At 45.0% G+C, this 24573-nt stretch overlaps 1 protein-coding gene across 6 annotated transcripts in view; it reads left to right on the forward strand.

Annotated features, from left to right (window-relative positions):
• ANKRD6 (ankyrin repeat domain 6) overlaps positions 1 to 24573 on the forward strand; it is a 245227-nt gene that overhangs the window by 162022 nt on the left and 58632 nt on the right. For all 6 annotated transcript variants that reach the window (XM_066254264.1, XM_066254269.1, XM_066254267.1 and 3 more), the window contains exon 2: positions 1817 to 2086. In XM_066254264.1, the coding sequence (XP_066110361.1) occupies positions 1967 to 2086 (120 nt within the window). In that variant the 5' untranslated portion in view covers positions 1817 to 1966. The remainder of the gene's footprint in view (positions 1 to 1816; positions 2087 to 24573) is intronic.

Here is a 24573-nt window from a genome sequence, read left to right on the forward strand (position 1 = left end):
TGTGTTTTCCTGCCATTTGGGCCTGGAGTTCTTTTTCAGTGTTGAGGCAAACAGAGCAGAAGCTCAGTGTAATTGGTTTGAAGGTACCCCAGGTTCCCTGAGTAGAGAGAGACAGGTCCTATGTTTACAAGAACAAACCCTTTCCAAACAAGCATGATAGTCTGGCAAACATAAACCCCAAACTACTGTCTTTCCATTCGATCCTAGGACTTTCCAAAGGCTTATTTCTCTCTGTTTTGAGTCTCATTTTAAAGATTCTTGACACATTCCAGGGACCTCCAACCCTGCCTCATGGAAGAAGCTCTGCTTTGGCACACACCCTTCTCCAGGTGCCTTGTGCTTCCATCGAACCTGGTGACCCGGAGTGGGGTCATTGTGAGGGTTTGTTCTCTCTGTGTCCTTGCGGTTCTTACTCTGCAGTTTGGGTGTCTTGGATGACAAGGTGAAATTTGATAAATTACACATTGAGGAGAGAGAAGAATTCTTTCTGAAGTTATAATATCCACATTTGGCCAATATATTCACATAATAAAATATCATCTTTAATCCCCACCCCAGTCCTGTTGTTCTGTCTGTGTTATGTCCGAGCTTTTAAGCCCAGCCTCCTGGAGTGGTTGGTGAGATGGCCTGCCTAGATGTCTCAGTGAAGGGGAGGTATAGTGTGACACAGTCCAGACCTTTCCCGGTCTCGTCATGGCCAATTTCTCAATCTGTAGAGATGGGAAGGAGCAGTGGATTTGCCTGGAAGCATCTGTAAAAGAGTCTCTGGTTGGGGCCTTCAGAGTTGGAATGGGAGGTAGAATGCTGGTGTCCCTTTGGTTCAGCATTTTTTTTCTTTTTCTGTGTGCATGTATTGGTATTTTTAGTAAGTTTGGTTTAAAACTCAAAGAAGCCCTCATCTCCTTGCAGTGGATCAGATCCTTAAAGCAGTTTTTCTTGTATCTGAGGAAGCTTCGCAGTTGAGTCAGTTACCACTGGCTTTGGTTTGGTGTAATGTGGCACGAGGCTACTGGGAGAAGTCAGTCTTTAACCTTCTGGCTATTTGGTAGAAAGAAGAGCTTAGGTTTACTGCTAGTTAATGCCTCCAGACCTCTGCCCTGAGTGGCCTGTAGGTGGCTTTTAGGCCGTTTATCTCCCTCTGGTGAAGCTGTGAGCTGCCGACGGCCCCTCCCACTGTGGTTGGCAGTGCACTCTGTCAGTGTGTCTAGCATCCCTGTTGTTCCCAGGGTGGGTTGCTGCAGCAGTAATTGGACCTGGGAGACAGCCCGGGCCTGTGCCCAGCTCTCCCTGTGTTCCAGAACTCAGGAAACTGCACTATTTGCAGTGAGAAAATGATGGAAAAAGAGAACGGGAGAAAACCCCAGAGAGAACCCTCTCCTCCAGTCCCTGGGGTATGCTCCACGAGCACATAACCTGCCAGGGCCACTGGCACGCCAGCCATGGTGGACCCACAGAACACAGCCAGAAAGCCCTCTGTGATCATACCTAGTACAGTTACCTGCGCAAGGTGGGGCCGGAAACCAGCTTGTTTAGGGGATTCCATCAGGCCTCTGTCCACCCTCACAGAAATGCAGAGCAGACCTTGAAGTTCTGGCCGTAGTCCTCTGCAGAATCCAGAGTCCCCTGAGGGGGTAGAGAGGGGGGAGTTGGTACATTGTGGGGCTTTGCTGTGCAGTGTCCTTCCTGCTGTCCTGTCTCCCCAGCTCCCCTTCCCCCCACGCACAATCAGTGCAACACCCTAAGATTGGAGAGAAGATGGGTGGTCTGTCCTGTGTGCCCAGACACACTGATTGCAGCTTTGTTTTGTAACTCCTAGGTCCCGAAGATGGCATAGTGATAAAGGCACCTTCCCATGGTCGATGATCGGAAGCAGCTGTCCCTGTGGGTGCCGGCCTGGGCCACTGGCGTCCTGTGGAGCTGAGGAGACGTGTCTGCCGCAGCTGGAAACCTCTTTCTCTCCTAATTCATGAGCCAGCAGGATGCGGTCGCTGCGCTTTCAGAACGCCTTCTCATAGCCGCATACAAAGGCCAAGCAGAGAATGTGGTTCAGCTCATCAACAAGGGCGCCAAGGTAGCAGTTACCAAGGTAACAAGAGGGGGAAGAATGCTTTCGCCATCCTTGGGGAAAAGCCTACTCTTAACCATTGTCTGTAAAACTGTCCTGTTGGGCTCACAGCTTCAAAGAATTGGCTTTCTTTTCTAGCGATGGAGGTTTGGAGAGAAGAAAGGAGGATTTAAAATGCTAACATTGTGATCTTTCAAAGGGAGTAACTTGTAATTAGCATGTGACAGTCTTTAAAATCACAGTGTAGCTTTTTCTCACCTACCTCTTCAGCCAAATGGACAGAAGAGCTTTCTGGAGAAGTTGGGACACAAAAGCTTACTGGGGTAGAGTATTTGTTCAGTAATCTCGTTAGATAGGCCCCCTGGGAGGTGAGCCAGCTGTGGCCAGTGCATCCTTCTGCTATGCAGAACCTCATTGTACCCGTTTGTACAATGACAGACTTGGACCAGATGACCACCACAGCCTTTTTGGGCTTGGATTTCATATGAGTCATTTGAAACATGTGGTAAGTGTTGGAAAACATTGCTGATCCCTCATCCATAGATAACACCATGGTAGACAAGAGAACATAATGGGCCAAAGGCCAGTTTTGTTGCAAAGCTGAGCACAGGCAGGCTCTGCGCAGTTAAGTGACAAGTTTAGATACATAGATAAAATAACACTGATGCTAAACACTTATCCAGCACTTTACACTTTTCACTTCCAGTTTAGAGATGAGGAAACTGAGGCACAGAGGGATTTAAGTGACGTGTGCAGGTCCCTCAGCTGCTGAGTGGCAGAACTGAAACTTGGTACCCACGGAGTCTGGCTCCCAAGCCCCACCCTCTGGGTCACCCCAGAGAGAGCTACAGAGAGAGGTAGTTTAATTTTCAAATAGTAAGTCTGCTAACTTCTGGACTCCAGTGGCAAAGATTGGCCAGCACATGTTTTTAGTTATACATATGTAGTCTCTGTATTTCGTACTTCCACTGTATGCTTTTCCCAGCACCTGCAAGCAGTTAACTCAGTGCTGACACTGCCTACCAGGAGATAGCATCGGATCTCACAGGTTGAGGGCTCAGTCCCACAAGACTACCCCCACCCCTTAATCCGCCAGTCGCACATCCAGGCTGTCATCTTTGCTTCTGACCAACTGGCTATAAATCAGAGGTTCCCATGACCTGCTTGTTGGGTTAGTTAACTTGCTGGAGTAGCTTACAGAACTTGAGTGAATGTTTTACTTACCGGAATACTGGTTTATTATGAAAAGATTTAACTCAGCAACAGCAAGATGGACAAGATGCATAAGACAAGGTATGGGGAAAGGACAAAAGCTTCCACGATCTCGGGCAGTCCACCCACCCAGCACCTTCGTGTGTTCACCAGTCCAGACGTTCTCCAAACTTGTCCTTTGGGTTTTTATAAAGGCTTCATTACATAGACATGATTGACTAAGTCACTGGCCGTTGGTGAATGATTCAACCTCCAGCCTCTCTCCCCTTCCTGGAACTGAAAGTCCTAATCCTCTAATGATGGTTGGTTTCCTGGCAACTAGCCCCCATCTGTAAAGGCTTTCCAAGATTTACCTCATTCTCATAAATTCAGGTGTGGTTGAAAGGGGGTCGATGTGACTAACACACTCCTTTCCCCTTTTTGGCTCTGGAGCTATTTCAGGAACCGATGACAACAGACCAACTGTTACGATAAAAGATGCTCCCGTTGCTGTTATCACTTAGGATATTCCAAGGGTTTGGGGAGCCATAAGCCAGGAACAGAGAATGAAAGCAACTATATGTTTCTTCTTATAAATCACAGAATCATAATGCTGGTCTCTAGTGAGATAGAAAATCTTGGGTTACTCAAAGATCACCCATTGGCCTAACATCCCTCTACACAAATGTGGTGACTCAGGTGCTAGGTTGTGTGGAATTGAGGGCGAAGGAAACCTTAACTCAGACCCCTGTGTGATCTACCCATAGTGCTTCAGGGCGCAGGCGGTCACCAATGGGAGAAAAGACATGGATCCTCTAGTTAGAGCCCACGCTCATACATTTTAACTGCTGTGTTTGCTAATTGTATAACTTGCTTAACTTCTTTGAGCCGCAGTTTCTTTATCTGTGAAAAGGGGACCATACCAACCTTTCAGGATTGTTATAATAATAATAATAATAATAATAATAATAATATTAAAGCACATAGCTCATAGGCTACATGTTCTTTTTTAAAAAAAATAGACTTCATCATTTACTTTTTTAAAAATGGCTCTCTTGAGGTAGAACTTAACATTGGCAAAATAGTCACTTGTTTTAAATAAACATTTCAATGATTTCTAATGTATTTATAGAGATGTGCAACCATCACCATGTTCTAATTTTAGAACGTTTCTATCACCCCAGTAGTAAAGTTCACGTTATTTAGCTTTCATTTCCCATCCTTACTCTCAGTTCCTGGCAACCATTAGTCTACTTTTCTACTTTCTGTCTGTATACCTTTTCTTTGCTGGACATTTCTTATAAAGAGAACCATACATTGTGTGCTCTTTTGTGACTGTCTTTTTTCACTTAATCTAATGTTTATCAGCTTCATCTATATTGTAGCATGCATCAGTACTTTATTCTTTTTAGTATAGAACAGTATCCCACTCTATGGATGTGACACTTCTTGTTTATACAGTCATTAGTTGATGGACATTCTGGGTTGTTTCCAGTTTGGAACTATTATAAATAATACTGCTGTGAACATTTCTGTACAACATTTCTGTGGACATGTCTCCATTTCTCTGGATAGATACCTAGAAGCAGAATTGCTGGGTCCCATGGTAAATCGATGTTTAACATTTTAAGGAATTGCCAAGCCGTCTTCCAGAATGGATGCACTGTTTCACATACCCATCAGCAATGTGTGAGGGTGCCAGTTTCCTTATATTCTCACCAATGCTTATTGTCTATTTCTTTTAACATAATATGCTTTTTAATAATTAAATTTTTATCAGAGTATTGCATGCACCGAAGAGCTTTGTAAAGTGTAGGTTCAAATACTGCTGGCGGAAGCTGGGGTCCCGCCCTGGGCAGAGGGGCTTGCGTTTGCAGCGCGTTCGGGCCAGCTCACAGGAGGACAGGACAGCAAAGAGCATCTCTGGTGCCACGTCTGTGTGGAAACCAGCCCCACGGCTCACCTGCCCCACTGGTCTGCGGGTTTCTGTGCTCGAAAAGATGCAGCACAAAATCCAGAGAAGAAGAAAGGAAATCATAAAAACTAGTGCAGAAATGAATGAAATAAGAAATAGAAACACATGCAGAAAGTCAATGAACCAAAAGTGGGTTCCTCGGAAAGAGTGATGAGACAGACAAATCTTTAGTGAGGTTCATCTAGAGTCAAAGGGCCTCTGACAGCTGCCTGGGGCCCCTCGTTACTTGTACGCCACGATGCCCCTTGCCAGTTTTAGTTATGTTGGTGTCCTGTGTTCTGGACCCCAGTGTCTTTCTCTTTCTTGGTTCACTCCCTTGTTTCGATGTGATACACCCTCTAGTACAGTACTGTCCAACAGAACTTTCTGGAATAGTGAAATGTCCTATATCTGTGCTGTCTAATAGGGTAGCAGTGCATGGCTATTGAATACTTGAAATGTGGCTAGTGTGACAGAGGAACTGAATTGTAAATTTAACTGTAATTAATTACAATTTGCATGTTACTTGTGGCTGTTGGCTACCATATTGAATAGCACAGATCTAATGTCCTCCTGAAGAAGAGCGTATGGGAGAGACCGATCAGTTTTAGACGTAATCCGTTGTCTCTTTCTCCCCCATATTCTCCACATCTAGCTATATCACAATTTCTGAGCAGATCTGTAATTAGTGTGATTATGTTAATTTTGTTCATTGGTGAGCCAGTAATTGTTCCATATTTACATTTCCAATTCTTTTATAACTTTTGTTTTTTCCAGAATTGGTCATTTTTGCCAGAACCTGTGTTACCCTCACTTGGGTAGTGCATAATCTCTGGGCTTCCTAAGAAAAGAAACATGGGAAATCAATGTTTTGAGAATCTGCTTGTCTGGGAAAAAATCTTTATTCTACCCACTCACTTAGTTGACAATTTGGTGTGAAACCTAAGCTGAGAATTATTTTGCCTCAGAACTTGAAAGGCATTATCATCTTTGAGCTTACAGTGTGGCTACTGGGAAGCTTTGCCCCTACCCATTCAGAACCCAGCTCTGGAGCCACCCCCTACAGGAAGTCCACCTGGAGAACAGTGCCGTGCAGGGAACCCGCTGTCCTCCGTCCTGATGAAGCACTTGGTGTTTATTTGCTCTGTGCCTCTCATGATTGAATTTGGCTCTGTGGACCTCAGAACGTCCCAGCGACACCCACTCTGACCAGGGGACACCCCAGCGACACCCACTCTGACCAGGGGACACCCACTCTGACCAGGGGACACCCCAGCGACACCCACTCTGACCAGGGGACACCCACTCTGACCAGGGGACACCCCAGCGACACCCACTCTGACCAGGGGACACCCCAGTGACACCCACTCTGACCAGGGGACACCCAGCGACACCCACTCTGACCAGGGGACACCCACTCTGACCAGGGGACACCCCAGCGACACCCACTCTGACCAGGGGACACCCCAGCAACACCCACTCTGACCAGGGGCAGTTTCTCTTACATCCCTTGCTGTCTGACACAGAAGAAAAGCCCTGGAAATTGGGATTCGGAGACAGGCAGCTACTCCACTGCTCATTGGCTACTTGTGGGTGTAGGCCAGGCTTTCTCACCTTCTGCACTATTGACATTTTGGGCCAGATAATTCTTTGTGGTGGACGATTGTCCTATGTCTTACAGGATGTTTAGCTGCGTCTCTGGCCTCTACGCATTAGATGTACTGCCTCCTCCCTAGTTGTGGCCACCAAACTATGTCTAGACATTGTCAGTGTCCTCCCCTCTGGGAGGTGCTGGACTGTAACCTCACCCCTACCTGAGAACCACTGATATAGACAAATTTCTTCAATTCTTGAGTCTCCATTTCCTCACAATACTCAGCGGATTTCCATAAGGAAAAAGCGTGATAACACAGGCTGTCACAGTTATAAAATCTAAGTAGGCCCCAAACATTGGGTGTGTTTCTTTAGCCCCTGCAGTGCCTTGCCTAGCACAGTACTCCTACCATATGCATTGTATATGTTGAATGAGGGGAATGATGCTGTTGAGAGTAAATAACTTACATTTATATAGTGTTTACTAGGCGCCAGGTACTCTTTCTTGTAAGAGCTCTACAGTGATGAAATCTTTTAAACCTCACCTCAACTCTATTATCCTCACTCTTCAGATGAGGAAACTGAGGCAAGGAGAGATTAGATAACCCATCCAGAGTTCCAGTTAGAAAGTGTCAGAACTGGGAATTGAACCCTGGCCATCTGATTCCAGAGGCCTTGCTCTTAACCACCATGCTCCACCTGTGCACTTCTAACTTTGGATTGTGAACTCCCTATGGTCTTCTTCTTTTTTTTATTTTATTTTATTTTATTTTTGGTATTTTTCTGAAGCTGGAAACGGGAAGAGACAGTCTCCCGCATGCGCCCGACCGGGATCCACCCGGCACGCCCACCAGGGAGCGAAGCTCTGTCCACCAGGGGGCGATGCTCTGCCGCGACCAGAACCACTCTAGCACCTGGGGCAGAGGCCAAGGAGCCATCCCCAGCGCCCGGGCCATCTTTGCTCCAATGGAGCCTTGGCTGCGGGAGGGGAAGAGAGAGACAGAGAGGAAGGAGGGGGGGAGGTGGAGAAGCAAATAGGCGCTTCTCCTATGTGCCCTGGCCGGGAATCGAACCCGGGTCCCCCGCACGCCAGGCCGACGCTCTACCGCTGAGCCGGCCAGGGCCTCCCTGTGATCTTCTTATCAGAGCACCTTCCTTGGCATCTTACACACGGTACATAGAACCTGCAAGGGTTTGACTGACTAGGACCTCACATGTCCAGGCGCTTTAATAAAGCAATATTTCAATAACAATGTTTAAATGTATGTAACATTGTACACTTTTCAGTTTATTTTCCCATGTGTATTGCTCAGCCCTGGAAGCCTGTGAGATATATACAGATTTTCTCTTTAGAGTTGTAAGGAAACGGAGGCCCCCAGAGGGGAGGATTTATATAAGCTAGGGAGTAGCAAAGCTGGGGCCAGAACCAGGAGCTCTGGGCTCCTGTGCATGTGTCCTGCCTGTTACTTATCAGCAGCCTCTTGTGTCCTCAGGGGGTTTCAGTTGGTAGCTAACAGTGTGTGGTTATGATACCTAACCCACCAAGTAGAGGGGTGGTGTTGGGCACAGGGCCAGTCATCTGAGACAGTGGGGTTGGGAGCTAGGAGTTGGTGTAGAAGCTACCCATAAAAATTTTAAATCATGTTTTGAAGAGAAAGGCTTAATGAGAACTCTGATGTTCTATTTGCACAATTTTCATATTTAGAGTCATTATTTTCACGTGTATTAACCAACCCATTTTCAGGCAGAACAGGCACTCTGACGAGGACACTGGGTGTCCTGAGAAGTCAGACACAGCCCTGGAGTAAACTGTCTGGCTGTTAGAGACGGAAGCTCAGCATCTCCCAGTAATTCATCCTCTGATCCCTGACTTCTCTGCCACTGCTCTCACCAAAGTCGCCCATCCTGCATCCGGCGAGTATTAATTGAGCAGCTGCTTTCCAGCAGTGAACAATACAGGGGAAACGACTCGGCCCTCATAGAGCTCGCAGCTTGGTGGAGAGCGACTCCAGCTGGGTGTTGCCTGCCCTTCCCCCCTTGAAGCTCCCCTTGGCTCCTTGCTGTTCCAACTCCTGGTTTTCTTCTCCAGAGGCGCCTTCTTCCTCTCCTTTTGCTCCTCCTGCCTCTAACTCCAGCTTCCCTCAGGGCTGTCAGCTCTCATCAGCTCTCACGCTGCACACCCACCTCGACTGGACCACCTCCTGGTCACCATGCGGCCCTCTCCAGCTTGGCTCCAGCCCCTGACCCTCGAGTGGAGCTGCCTTCACGGGCATCTTTATATGCATAATGCACGGGTAGTTCACAGGTACTCTGATCTAAATGCTGAAGACAGCCTGTGCATGCCCGTCCTGTTCCCGCCCCATGGTGTCTGTTACGCACCGCGCCCCGTGTGCACAGTCCCGCAAGCAGAAGTCCAGCCTTCCTCTCCTTTTTGACCCCTTTAGGTCCCTCTACTTACACATCTTCTCAGTGACCCCGTGTGGCTCCTTCTGCCTCCTCACTTTCTCTGTTCTCTGTGCCTTTCTAGGTACCCCATGGACACTTCTTAAGATATTTGGTACTAAAATAGAAAAATGGGATTTTTTTTTACAAGAAATCCTTGGTTTTATAAGAACCAAGCTTTGGTTTTACAGGAATATATTCTCCATAGTCACTCCACGTTTTAGTTACATATCTGCACATGCAGCTTACTATTTCCCCCTGATATCAGTAGGAATTTTGTAGTCTGGGAAAACCCTCTGCAAGGCTCCTGAGGCGTTGACCATAGAGCTGGAATTGAGAGCCTCTAGGAATCCACAGGGAGAGCATCTTTATATAGAACTTTGAGGAAGCTGGTTCTTGGGATGTTTCACCACAGCTTTTGTTTTCTCCAAAAGTAACCAAAGGTTACTTAATGCAGTGTTAGTTAAGAAGAAAAATGTAGGTTCATTCATAAAATTAAATTTTACCAAATCTCTATTGATAGTACCACTAACTCTGACTAATGACATAAGGCAGGGTTCAGGAACCTATGGCTCGTGAGCCAGATGTGGTTCTTTTTTTTTTTTTTTTTTGTATTTTTCTGAAGTTGGAAACGGGGGCAGTCAGACTCCCTCATGCGCCCGACTGGGATCCACCCGGCACACCCACCAGGGGGCGATGCTCTGCCCATCTGGGGCGTCGCTCTGTTGCAACCAGAGCCATTCTAGAACCTGAGGCAGAGGCCATAGAGCCGTCCTCAGCGCCCGGGCCAACTTTGCTCCAATGGAGCCTCGCTGCAGGAGGGGAAGAGAGAGATGGAGAGGAAGGAGAGGGGGAGGGGTGGAGAAGCAGATGGGCGCTTCTCCTGTGTGCCCTGGCCAGGAATCGAACCAAGGACTCCTGCATGCCAGGCCGATGCTCTACCACTGAGCCAACCGGCCAGGGCCAGATGTGGTTCTTTTGATGGCTGCATCTGGCTCGCAAACAAATCTTTAATAAAAAAAATAGTAACATTAAAAATATAAAACATTCTCCTGTATTACAATCCATTCATTTCCTACTACTCATGTTCATGGTTATGGGTGGCTGGAGCCAATCACAGCTGTCCTCTGGGACAACACCAAATTTTTATTGGATAATGCGTAACGTACACGGGTTGTTGTATGGCTCTCACGGAATTACATTTTAAACTATGTGGCCTTCATGGCTCTCTCAGCCAAAAAGTTTCTGAACCCCTGAAGTACAGATTTAGATGATTAAGAGCTGCAGACCAGGACCTCAAGGAACTTGTTATTATTAGAGTGAGCTACCCAGAGCGCACCGCAGGGTGGACAGATGGAAACCTGAGGAGGGGACAATGTGGGGGCACATTAATGAGGAAGGAAGGAGGGGAGGGAAGCAGGGGGAAAAAAGAGAACTAAACACCATATACAAACTTACACAGTGTCATGCATATCTAATTTATGTAAATTTGTGCATTTGCATATATGTATGCAGAAAGAGAGAATTGAGGCATATACTGACTAGTTATATCCATTGATAAATGGTAAAAGCAAGTAGCAAGCAATGGGTATAGAATGGTATATTTTGGTTAAGAAACAAATCTACTTCTCTACACAAGCAAATGCTTATGTTTGTGTGAGCAAGGAGAACTGTGTGGAAAATATGAGGCTGTAGACATTGGTTACCTGGAGGGGAAGATGAGTAGCTTTACTTTCATAGATTCTACCATTGTATTGTTCCACTTATTAAAATAAGCATATATTACTTTAGTAAATTGCCAGACATGAAATGAAGTTAAAATATGTGTCCAGTGCCTGTACCAGCAACGGGGCTATGCTCCGAATATACGAATATGCTCTCTTTGAAATTCTCTCAAGGGCTCCCACACACTGTGCTTTGATCTCTGTGATACCAGTAAGGAATGGGAGGTGCTGAGCAGGCAGGAAGGGACCAACGCCAGTGAAGTAGTAGATGGTTGACCCATGAGGAAACCAGCGCTGTGTGGCTCTGAGGCCCACACACCTTAAGACAGCACTGACCTGTCCCTGCTCCTTCCAGCACTTCCCCCGGCATCCCTTCCGGGCTCCTTGTCCCCCTCAATGCACAGGAGAAAGTGGCTGCCCTGTAAGTGGGACTCTCCTCCCCCACCACATGCGCACCATTCTCAGAGTTTTGTGGCCACTTCAGAAATTCCTGAGGCAATGCTGTGTAAAGGGCATGAACGTGGGCACAGAGCCGTACTGCCCTGGATTCAAATGCCAGCCTATTTACTAGCCCTGTGATCTCGGGAAGGTTGGCTAATCTCTCTGTGCCTCAGAGCTTCATCTCTAAAATGAGTTTTAAATAATAGTAGCTACTTTATTGAGTTTAAGCACTAATTAAATCAATATGTGCAAAGTCCTTAGAACAGGGCTTAGCACACAGAAAGTGTCAGATGCCATTGCCGTACGAGGAGATCCTGAAGGTCTCCTCAGCGATTGCCTTGTGGTCCGAGTACTTAGCAGGGAGTCTGCATGGAGGACACAGTGCTGTTCAGTGTCCTCATCTGAAGAATGAAGATAATCCCAACCTGTGAGGTTGCTCTGAAGATTAATGAGATGGTAACTGTTTCACACAATGTCCAACATTTAATAAATGACCACTCTAGACTTTCTTGGTAGATTCTGAAAGGCTGATTCTGAAATCTACTAGTATCTGGAAGTTCAAAGACTCTAGAATAGCCAAAGCAATCTTGAAGAACAAAGTTGGAAGACTTTTGCTACTTGATGTCCAGAATGACCATACAACTATAGAAATCAAGACAGTGTTATAGCTGTAAGGATAGACAAAATAATCAGGAGAACAGAATAGAAAATCTTCAAATAGACCTACACTTATATGGTCAACTGATTTTTGACAAAAGTGCCAAAGCAATTTAATTGGCAAGGACTAGTATTTTCAACAAATGGTGCTGGAACCATTAGACACCTGTGTGCAAAAAGTGAATGTATCCACATATGAATGTTAACTCAAATGGATCATAGGCCTAAATGTGAACTATAAAACTCCTAGAAGAGAATAAAATCTTTGTGATCTTGTGTGATGTTCAATTTTTTTTTTTTTTTTTGTATTTTTTTTGAAGCTGGAAACGGGGAGAGACAGACTCCCGCATGCGCCCGACCAGGATCCACCAGGGGACGACGCTCTGCCCACCCGGGGGCGATGCTCTGCCCCTCCAGGGCATCGCTCTGCCACGACCAGAGCCACTCTAGCGCCTGGGGCAGAGGCCAAGGAGCCATCCCCAGCACCCGGGCCATCTTTGCTCCAATGGAGCCTTGCTGCGGGAGGAGAAGATAGAGACAGAGAGGAAGGAGAGGGGGAGGGGTGGAGAAGCAGATGGGCACTTCTCCTGTGTGCCCTGGCCGGGAATCAAACCCGGGACTTCTGCATGCCAGGCTGACGCTCTACCACTGAGCCAACCGTCCAGGGCCATGTTCAAATTTTTTTAAGATAAGAAGAAGGGAGATAATGGGACAATTCTACATGTGCCCTGACCCAGGATCCACCTGGCAACCCCATCTTGGGTTGATGCTCAAGTACTGAGCTATTTTTAGCACCTGAGGCTGATGTGCTCCAACAGAGCTATCCTCAGCTCCCAGGATGATGCTCAAAGCAGCTGAGCCACTGGCTGCAGGAGGGGAAGAGAGAGACAAGGGGGAGAGGAAGAGGGAGTGAAGCGGATGGTCACTTTTCCTATGTGCCCTAACTGGGAATTGAACCTGGGATATCCATATGGCTGATGCTCCATCCATGGAGCCACCAGCCAGGGCCATGGTGTTTAATTTTAAGCCTCCACTTGGCTAGGCCCAGATTTTTGATCAAATATTATTTTATATATTTCTGTGAAAGTATTTTTTAGATGAGATGAACATTTAAATCCAAGTTAGGCAGAGTATCCTCCATAATGTGGTAAGCCTAATTCAATCAGGTGAAGACCTTAAGAGAAAAATACTGACCTGGCAGGAAGAGAGCATTCTGCCTCCAGACTGCTTGAAGGCTCTAGCTGAAACATCAGCTCTTTCCTGGGTTTCCAGCCTGCCGTTCTACCCTACAGAGTTTAGAGTTGTCAAGCATTTTCTTAAACTAAACCTCACCCAGCCCAAACCCCCGAATTGGTAAACATTCCTGGGAATGTTATTCAGCTATAGAAAGGAATGAGCTACCTACAGAGGAAACAATATGAGTGAATCTCAAAGCCTCATGCATATGAAGCCAGACACAAAAGGCCACATACAACATGATTCGCTTTATATGGCATTCTAGAGGAGTCAAAAATATAGGGGCCCTGGGCGGTTTGCTGAGTCGGTTAGAATTCCTCCCAAAACACTAAGGTTGCTGTTTCTATCCCTGGTCAGGGCGCATGTGGGAAGCGGCCAGTGAATGCACAACTAAGTGGAACAATAAATGAATGCTTCTCTTTCTCTTTATCCCTTCCTCTCTCTGTTTCTCTAAAATGAATCAATATAAAGAAATACATTAAAAAATTTATTAAAAAATATAGGGACATAAAATATATAAGTGATTGCTGGAGGCAGGGATGGTGGAAAGGGATTGACCAATAAAAAAGCAGGAGGGAATTTGGGAGAGAAATGAAAATACTCTATTTTGCATGTGGTGGTGGTTTTATATGACTGTGCTATTCAAACACATCAAACTGCATACATTAAAAGGGGAAATTTTATTGGCTGTAAATTGCACCTTGATTTTAAAAAATAGCCGTTTTAAATATAACTTTCTTAGAATTAAAATTTTTTAAATAGCTCAGTACTTGAGCATCGGCCCCAGACAACATTGCTGAGTGGATCCTGGTCGGGCACACGTGGGAGTCTGTCTCACTATCTTGCTGCTTCTCACTTAAAAATTTTTTTTTAATTTCTTATTTAAAATTTTATTGAATTTATTGAGGTGGCATTAGTTTATACAATTGTACAGGTTTCAGGTGTACAATTCTATAATACATCATCTATTCCTGCCCTCTACTCTCCTCCACCTCCTCACCCCCCTTTCCCTATGTATAAATGTTATAGAGAAGGAAATCCATGTAAGGAGGTTCAGTAACATTGTCCTAGTTATTTATAAGTTGATTGTGGCTCCTGTGGAGCTTTTACATGGATTGTTTCCCCACACTAGTAAATGACTATGCTCCAATAAATATAAACTTGAGACTTTAAAAAAAATTTTTATTCAGTGAGAGGATGGGAGGCAGAGCCAGACTCTGGCATGAGCCTTGACTAAGAATCACCCAGCAAGCCCACTAGGGGATGATGCTCCATTGCTCAGCAATGGAACTCTTCTTAGTGCCTGAGGCAGAGGCCATGGAGCCATCCTCAGTGCCTGGGGCCAACTTGCTCCAATTGAGCCATGGCTGCAGGAGGGTGGGGGGGGAGGAGACAGAGAGAGAGAGAGAGACAGAGAGAGAGAGAGAGAGAGAGAGAAGCGAGAGGAGGAAGGGATGGAGAAGCAAATGGGTGCTTCTCCTGTGTGCCCTGGCCAGAAATTGTACCCAGGACTTCCACATGCTGAGCTAATGAGCTACCACTGAGCCAATCAGCCAGCGCTACTTGAAACTTTTTAAAAGAGAACTATGCAAGGGGTTTGACTGTAGTCATATAACTATCCCAGCATGACACATATGTTTGCAGAAATGAAGAGCAGGTGGGGCTGGTAGATATTTTTGGCAGCCCCTCCCAAGAGAAGGCTGAAAGTAGATAAATAATGAACATTCAGGATCTCTAAGACCTGTAGCCTCAACTTAGGCTTCTTGCTCTTAGATCTATTTCCTGTTTGGGCTGTAAGGCCTGCTTTCCAGGGCAGGGGTGAGCATGAGAAACCAAGGATCTCTGTGTTGTACATTTGGTTTTGATTTTGTGGGTGTGTGTTTAATGTTAGGACTTACTGGATGGTGTGGGTGTGAACTTGTGCTTGCCAGCCTGTTGGTCTGCAGTCCCTTGTGAAAGCTGCCAGTCTACAAGAGGTGAGCAGTGGAAGAAATAGATGCTTGTAAGATTGTTGGTTAGGTGAAAATGTTCACTAGAGAGCATGTGTTGTCTATAGCATGCTTCTTCCAGAAGACTCCATATCCTTGTTTAAAAAGATATAAAAGGCCCTGGCCAGCTGGCTCAGTGGTAGAGCATTGGCCTGGCATGTGGAAGTCTGGGTTCGATTCCCATCCAGGGCACACAGGAGAGGTGCCCATCTGCCTCTCTACCCTTCCCCCTCTCCTTTCTCTTTATCTCTCTCTTCCCTTCTTGCAGCCAAGACTCCATTAGAGCAAAGTTGGCTCGGGTGCTGAGGATGGCTCCATGGCCTCCGTCTCAGGTGCTAGAATGGCTCTGGTTGCAACAGAGCAACAGCCCCAGATGGACAGAGCATCACCCCTCAGTGGGCAAGCCGGGTAGATCCTGGTTGGGTGCATGTGGGAGTCTGTCTCTCTGCCTCCCCACTTCCCACTTCAGAAAAAATACAAGAAAAAATGAATAAATAAATAGATAGATGTAAAAAATTAAAAATTTTTGAACAGGTAATACATTTGCATGGTAATACAGAAAGTACAGAGCTTGATGAATCTTTCTCCCACACAATCTCCAAGCTACTCGATGTCTCTCTCCCTGTCTTACTTGTTTCTTGTATTTTTTTTCCTGAGATAGTTTATGCATATATTTGCAAATAGGTGTGGCTGTATGTGTTTCTCCACAGATGTTTTATACAAATTGTAGGGTGCAATGCATATTCTCCTTCACTTTGCTTTTTTCAATGAACTATGATTAGCTTTATCTATTCCCTGTTGATGGACATTGAGATTATGCTGATCTTCTGCTCTTACAAATTAGGCTGCAGTGACTAACCTTGTCCTGAGGTCTTATTGCAGTGTGGTTATATCTGTGGGACAGATTTTTCCAAGAGGCACTACTGGCCCAGGGCACATATCCCCTTGTCACCTAGAGAGCTGGAGTGGGACTGCTGTGCATGAGGCTGTACCAGCGCGCACTCCTCCAGCGAAGTGAGAGAGGCCGTGAGGACCGGCCTTGGAGGGCGCTGGACCAGCAGTACTGGGCCCTCCTTTTCTGACGGCTCCCGCCTCCCTCTTCTCCTTCTGAACCCATCCTGCCTTGCTAGCATTCTTCAGGATCTGTCTGCTGTGGCCGACTTGGCCTCTGTTTAGCCTTTGTTCCTCTCTGTTCAGCCTGGGTTGCATAGAGTTTTCTCTTTTTCACCATCTGGGTTGTGTCTAGGGCCCACTGCCTGGGAGAAAGGCAAGGGAGTGGCTGGTGGGTGGGCTTCTCCACACCTCTCCTCCCTCCCCTACCCACTGCTCTGAGCTGGAAAACAGGGTTCCCTCCCAAGGCAAAGCTGGTGCCCATGTGTTCTCACCTGAGTGAGGGGAGTGAGGGCTGGAGCCCGTGCAGGGCGGATGGGGCCCTGCCCTGCTCTGAGCTAGTACATCTACACGTAGATCTACACGCTGGGAGGGTAGGCGGGTACTGTCAGGTCAAACAGAAAATGGCTCTTTGTTCTCCAATAGCTAGAATCATCACCCTGTGGGAAGAAAATCTCAACCAGGAAAATTTAGACCTTTGTAGTTTATCATCAGAAATCATCAAGGAAATTTAACAGAGGGTGGTACTTCTGAGCAACAATGTTAAAACGGACATGTGTTAAGATTTCATTTAATGAATCAATTAATGAAGGAAACAGTGAGATGTTATAACCGGTTTAAAGGGGAATTCAAAGAATTACAAATATGGAGGCCATCAAGACAGCATAAATAAATTTGTTCATTAGATATAAAACTGGCCAATATACTGTGACTCTCTGCTGGGCGTCATTTGGATCACCCTCAGTGTCTTAAGGCTGCAGGCTGTAAAGTGTCCGGAAGACGTGAAGGTAAATGAGAGATGACCTGGACGTGAGTGCACTGGGCCTGAGATAGGAGACTAGTGCTCTCTCCTCCGCTGCCTCCCCACCCCCAGTGCAGCAGTGTGTGTGTGTGTGTGTGTGTGTGTGTGTGTGTGTGTCCCGTGTTAGGTTAAATTTTTATTTACTTATTTATTTGTTTTTTAAGTATAGTAAGAACACATAACAAAATTTACCATCTTCACCATGTTTGAATGTACAGTTCAGGGCACTGTTCATTCACATTATGGTCAAACTATCAACCCCGTCCATTCACATTATGGTCAAACTATCAACCCCGTCCATTCACATTATGGTCAAACTATCAACCCCATCCATCTATAGAACATTCTTCCTCTTCCAAAAAAAAACAACAACAAACCTGTATATTTCCTCCCCAATTTCCTTTCCCCTCGCCCCTGGCAGCTATGGTTCCACTTTCCATCTCTATGAATTTGTCACCCATTTAGAAGTCTTTGCCAGTTTTTCCTTAACAAGAGCACAGGCAGTGAATCACATTTACTGTTCCTGTGACCCTGGCCAAGTTATTAGCCACCTTGAGCCTGGTTTCCTGTCTGTCAGATCAGCATAACAACACTTCCCTCGGGGATGTGTTGTGAGGATTAAATAAAGTAATCCCTGCAGAGTGCTTAATACATGAGATGAGAATGTAGAAGGAACTCAATGGATGGCTGTTACTGTTGTCATAATTACTGTTTTCTCACTGGAGTCCATGGTCCTCAGAGGCATGGAAGTGCCATAAGGTCAGGAACTTCTCCGTATTGACTGCAAATGTGATCGCCTGGAGAGCCTTAAAATACTGGTGCCCAGGTCCCGTACCCAGCGGTTCTCATTTCATTGGTGTTGGGCATTTTCAGACCTCCCGGTGACCACTGAGCAGCCAGGTGGCGAGACAGTCACTGGTGCAGGTATTTTTCCCTGGTGTCTCAGAGCTGCCTGTGGAGTGGACCGCGCTCTCCACTGAGCACTGGGCCGAGTCAGTGGTTACATGCCTGGAAGTCATGGCTCTTCGTAGTACACCATGGCATGTTCATACCTCCAACTAGAAACAAGTTTACTAGCAGGAAATACGTGTCGCGGTATGGAAAGGAAGACACATGCCGCGAATTGTTGTGTGGCTTGCCTGTAAGACAGTGCATGGAGACTTATTGGGTCAACACAAGGGAAGTCTAAGTGTTAACTTACTATGATGAGGATGTTAATTAGACAGCACAATGACTCTGTGTTTCTAGCACAGGTAGGGAGGTGCCCCCGGGAGATGCTCTTTGGATAGAGAGGGACAGTGTAGGAACTGGTGCGGTCAGACATTAGCCCCTGCCTGGGCCTGTGGGGAGACTCACTGTAATTGAGGAGAGCAAGCCTCAGAACTTGGGACAGGCCCTTAAAATGGACCAAAGCATCTTAGGAGAGGCTGTGGAGGCTGCTTGGAATGGGAGCCCCAGAATTGGCCCTGGTCCTCCAGCTGCTCTGTCCGCCCCCTCACGGCCCCCAAGGAGCTCCCTGAGTAGTGCGGGCCTCTTCTGGTTCCCTCTTGTTGCGTTCACCGAGCTGTTCAGTGGGGATGGAGGCGCGCCCCACTCGCCCTCCATCTTTACCCAGTTCTGGGCAGGCCTGGTGGGTGTGTTAGCCCAGAGGCCCTTCTAGCACCTGCTGTTCACAGTCAGCAAGTCACCCACGGTCCCCTGTCCTGGGTCTGTCTGTCTGTCTGTCTGTCTGGTCCTGGGGGGTCTGTCTGTGCCATTGAGCAGCCTGCATTTTAAATGGAGGCCTCGAACCGCACAGCGGAGTACTTTTATAACCCAGTAGAGTAGTTTATAACCCAGATTAACGTGCCTGTTAACATTAATAGGTCCAAACCACTCTAAAGGAGACATTGTAATGTTGCACAGCTGGGTGTCAGCATTTTAAAATCCTCTGCAAAGACGTACCTATATCTTTGCTGAATGAAATGCATTGGAGGGTTCTGGTTTCCAGGCCAGTAAACGGCCTGCTGTAAGACTTCCTGAGCATCGTCACCTGATGCAGATTATGCTCGGAGTGCTGTACATGAAGACACCAGAGAGCCACCGTGGGGCCCGCCTGAGGTACCAGGGCAGCTGCTCTGGGGCTGAATGCTCAGACCCTTATTTTCTTCTTTTTCATCGTAAGCTGTAATGATTTAGGTTTCAGAAGATAAATTAAGCCTGGAACTTATTTGGAGACTGACAATTCTTTCTCACTGGCCTGCTGGTGTGTTTCCAATAAAAACTGGTTATTGTATATTTAGGTTGTTATAAACCAAGGCTCTAGGGTAGATGGGTGAGTAGGAGGCAACTGTGCTTGGTTTTCTGTTAGTCCATGTTTGCACTGACTTGAGCAATGTATGAAGAATTAGATTCTATGGTCAAGTGAAATTTATCCCAAGTATGCAAGGCTGCTTCTACATCAATCAGTGTAATCTCCCTATCAACAGCTGTGTTTGTCTACTTGGGCTGCTATAAATAATACCACATCCTGACCAGGCGGTGGCACAGTAGATAGAGTGTCAGCCTAGGACTCTGAGGACCCAGGTTTGAAACCTTGAGGTCGCCAACTTGAGTACGGGCTCATCCAGCTTGAGTGCAGGTTCACTAGCTTGAGAGCAGGGTTGCTGGCTTGAGCATAGGATCATAGACTTGACCCCATGGTCGCTAGCTTGAGCAAGGGGTCATTGGCTTGGCTGGAGCCCCCCCCCTCGGTCAAGGCATATATGAGAAAGCAATCAATGAACAACTAAGGTGCCACAACGATGAGTTGATGCTTCTCATTTCTCTCCCTTCCTGTCATCTGTCCCTGTTTGTGTGTGTGTCTCTCTCACAGAAAACGAAAAACATAGTCTGGGTGGCTTAAACAAAAGATTCATTTTTCACAGTTGTGAAGGCTGGGAATTCCAAGATCAAGGTGTGAGCAGATTTGTTCCTGTGAGGGCCCTCTTCCTGACTTAGGACAGTGGCATTCTCACTGTGTTCTCACATGATGGAAAGAGAGAGAGCTTGTGACCTCTCTTCCTGTATTTAGAAGGATTAATCTCATCATGCAATCTCACATTCATAACCTCATTTACCCCTAATTACTTCCCATAGGCCTATCTCCAAACACTGTAACATTGGGGAATGGAGCTTCAACATATAAATTTTGGGGACACAAACATTTAGTCCATAACAGCAGGTTAAACAAGAAAAATGATAGGATCATATCCACAGATGCAGAAAAAGCATTTAGTAAAAGCCAACACTCATTCGTGGTTTAAAAATGCTCCCAGCAAACTAAGAATTAAGTAGAGCTTTCTCGACATAATAAAGAGCTGTCTCCAAAAGCCCTACATCTAACATACTTGACGGTGGAAGACTGAATGCTTTCCTCTAAAACAAGGACTGAGGCAAGGTATCTGCTCTTACCACTTGTATCCAATGTGCTGCTACAGATTCTAGGCACTGCAGCAAGGCAAGAAGAAGAAAAGGAATAAGATTGAAAAAGAAGAAATGACACTACCCCTATTTGTAGATGACATGATTGTCTACAAAGAAAATACCAAGGAATCAACAACAAAAACAACAACAAAACTCCTAAAATTAATAAGAGTTCAGCAAACTTGCAAGATATACCATGAACACACAAAAATTTATTACATAGCAACGTTATTAACTGTGAATATGTGGGGATGGGAATAAAGACACAATACCCTTTATAGTCACTCCAAAGGAAATAAAATACTTAGGAATAAATTTAAGAAAACAAGTATAGGATCTGAAAAATTATAAAATGTGGATGAAAGAAATCATCAGGAGACATAAGTAACTGGAGATGCATACCTATTATGTTCATAGTTAGAAGACTCATCATAGTAAAGATGATAATTTTCTCCAAATAGGTCTATACATTTACTGCAATTTCTTTTGAAATCCCAGCAAAGTGTTTTGCATATATATGTAAGTATAACCTAAAATGTATGTGGAAAGACACAGACAGACTCTAGGATAGCTAACACAAATAAATCAGGAGGGCCTGACCTGTGGTGGCATGGTAGATAATGCAGTGAGCTTGGAATGCAGAGGTCACTGGTTCAAAACCCTGGGCTTGCCCAGTCAAGGCACATACAACAAGCAATCAATGAACAACTAAAGTGAAGCAACTATGACTTGATACTTCTTGTTCTCTCCTTTCTTCTCTCTGTAAAATCAATAAATAAAATCTTTAAAATAAATAAATAAATAAATCAATCAGGAGGTATCACTTTACTTGATATTAAAGCCAACTATAGAGTTACAGTTTTCAGAGTGTGTGGAATATTGATGGAGAGAGAGACACATAGATCAGTAGGACAGAATAGAGAAACCCAGAAACAGACCCACACAGGTATGTCCAACTGATTTTTCCCAAAGGTGCAAAAGTAGTTCTAGAGAAACTCTGAACAAATGATGTTAGAGCATTTGGAGGTCCATAGGTTAAAAAAATGAACCTCGACACCTAGACTTACCACCCTATACAAAAATTAATCCAAAATGGGCCATGGCTTTAAATGTAAAATTATAAAACTTAAAAAAGAAAAGTGTAACACAAAATCTTCAGGCTCTAGGCCTTTAGGGCTAGGCAGATAGTTCTTAGACTTATACCTAAAACACGATCCATAAATGGAAAAATTGATAATAAATTGGATCTTATCAAAATTAAAAGCTTTTGCTCTGTGAACAACTCTGAAGATAAACAGCCAACCAACAGATTGGGAGAAAATATTTTCAAACCACATATTTGACAAAGAATTCATATCTAGAATATATAAAGAACTCTCAATATCAACAGTAAAATAACTAACAATTCTGTTAGAAAATGGCATGAAAAGACATTCACCAAATAGCACATGCCAATGGCAAATAAGCAAATGAAAAGATGTGTGATATCACCTGACCTGTGGTGGTGCAGTGGATAAAGCATCGACCTGGAACACTGAGGTCATCAGTTCAAACCCCTGGGCTTGCCTGGTCAAGGCACATATGGGAGTTGATGCTTCCTGCTCCTCTCTCCCTTCTCTCTCTTTCTCTTTAAAATGAAAAAATTAAAAAATTAAAAAATCTAAAAATAACCTCACAAAGATATGTAATATTATTAGCAAATTAAAAACTAGAAAATGCAAATTAAAATCACAAAATATCACTATATCTATCAGAACAGCTAAAATAAAAAAATAATGACTACACACCAAACACTGACAAGGATGTGGAGAAAATAAATCTCTCTTACATTGCCGGTGGGAACATAAAATGATGCAGTCACTCTGGAAAATAGTCTGGTAGTTTCTTATAAACTAAATATGCAACTACTAGCATATTTAGTAGTTGCATAGGACCCAGCAATTTCACTCTTGAACATATATCCAAGAGAAATGAAAGCTTATATTTACACAGAAGCATACAAAGAAATGTTTACAGCACCCTTATTGGCAATAGCCCCAAACTGGCAACAAGCAATGAGAGAATGGTTAAACAAACTGTGGTATATACTACTCAGCGATAAGAAGGAACTATGGACATCTGCAAGGTTACACACTGTATTATTCTGTTTATATGACATTGACAAAGGGAGAGAAAGGGAAAATATTTGTGTTTTGTCGGGTTAGGGACGAGGGTGAGAGACAGGTGAGGAGAGAGAAGTGGGAGTACTTTTAAAGGGGCAACAGGAAAATTTCTTGGTGAAAAAGCTGTTGTAGATTTTGGCTGTATCAACATCAATATCCTGATTCTCATGTTGTGTACAGTTTTGCAAGATATTATAATTGGAGGAAACTGAGCAAAAAATACATGGAAGCTCTCTGTATTATTTTTTTAAACTACAGATAAATCTATAATTATCCCAAAGTAAAAAGTTTAATTTGAAAATTACAAAGGAGGCTTAGTGGATAGAGCAACAGCCCAGCGTATGGATATTTGAGGTTTGGTTCCTAGTCAGGGCACACAGGAGAAGCCACTATCTGCTTCTCCCCCCCCTCCTTCCCTCCCTCTTCCTCTCTCACAGTCAATGGCTTGATCAATTGGAGCATTGCCTTGGGCGCTAAGGATAGCTCAGTTGGTCCAAGCGCTAAAAATAGCTTGGTACTTGAGCATTGGTCCCAGATGGGGTTGCCAGGTGGATCCTGGTCGTAGCACATGCAGGGAGGGAGGCTGCATCACTGTCTCCCCATCTGGCACCTAAAAAACAAAACAAAAACAAAGAAAAGGCAAGGATAACCAAATTCGATAATTAAAAGCTTTTATGTCCTAAGGGCCACAGTGTGCAGCTTCAGCCTAAGACCAACCAAGGAGTGCCAGGTTCTTGGAGTTAGCCTTGTGCATGCAGGCTGCATGCAGTATCTGTGCTTCCCTCTGCCTCAGTGAAGTGGCACCCCCCATCCCCCAGACATGAGTCCCTCTGGGCTTTCATTGCCTTGAGTTCTGGTGGTGTGTCTCTGGTATTTTTATGTCCTATGAAGGCTATACTCCCACCTTAATAGCTTCAGGCACTGGAGTAATACTCTTAAGGTGCCCAGTCTTCCATGAGCTTGGAAGAAAAGGGTGTGGGAGTGACCCAATGTTTGCCACACACTTCTTAGGGTGGTTGGAGGACTAAATGGTATAATGAGTGCCTAGAACAGTGCTTGATTTTTGTAAGGGCTCAGTAAGAATTAGTTGTTATTACTGGAATCCTGAGACTCCAAGAATATGACAACTTAAATGGAGGGTTTCCCACGAAATTGTCAATTATAAAAGGTGACCCGCATAGGCAAAGTAGAAAATTTGGACTGCATAAAAATTAAAGACTTTTGTGTTATCAGAGGGCACTGACAACAGAATGACAAGGCAACCCACAGAATGGGAGAAAATATTTGCAAATCTTTACCCACGCTTTGTCTACTGCACCACTACAGGTCAGGCAAAACAATTCAATCTTGGACAAAGGAATTGGATAGTTCCCCAAAGAAGTGCTCAATGAGCACATGGCAAGAAGTTCAACATCACTGGTCATTAGGGAAATTTAAATCAAAATCATAATGAAACTATTTCATGCCTATGAAGATAGCATAAATAAGGCAGGACAAAACAAAATAACAAATGCTGGCAAGGATGTGGAGAAATTAGAACTCTAATTATGCATTTCTAGTGGGAATGTAAAATGGTACAAACACTGTGAAAAACAGTATAGTGGTTCCTCAAAAACCTTGCATAGAATTACAGTGTACTTCAGCAATTGCACATCTAGGTATATACCCCAAAGAAGTGAATGCAGGGATTTGAACAGGTGTTTGTACACCCATGTTCACACAGTATTCATAAAAGCCAGACATTGGAAGCAACTCACATGCCCA

This window comes from Saccopteryx bilineata, chromosome 1 (genome assembly GCF_036850765.1).
Source record: "Saccopteryx bilineata isolate mSacBil1 chromosome 1, mSacBil1_pri_phased_curated, whole genome shotgun sequence".
Taxonomy (NCBI): Eukaryota; Metazoa; Chordata; class Mammalia; order Chiroptera; family Emballonuridae; genus Saccopteryx; species Saccopteryx bilineata.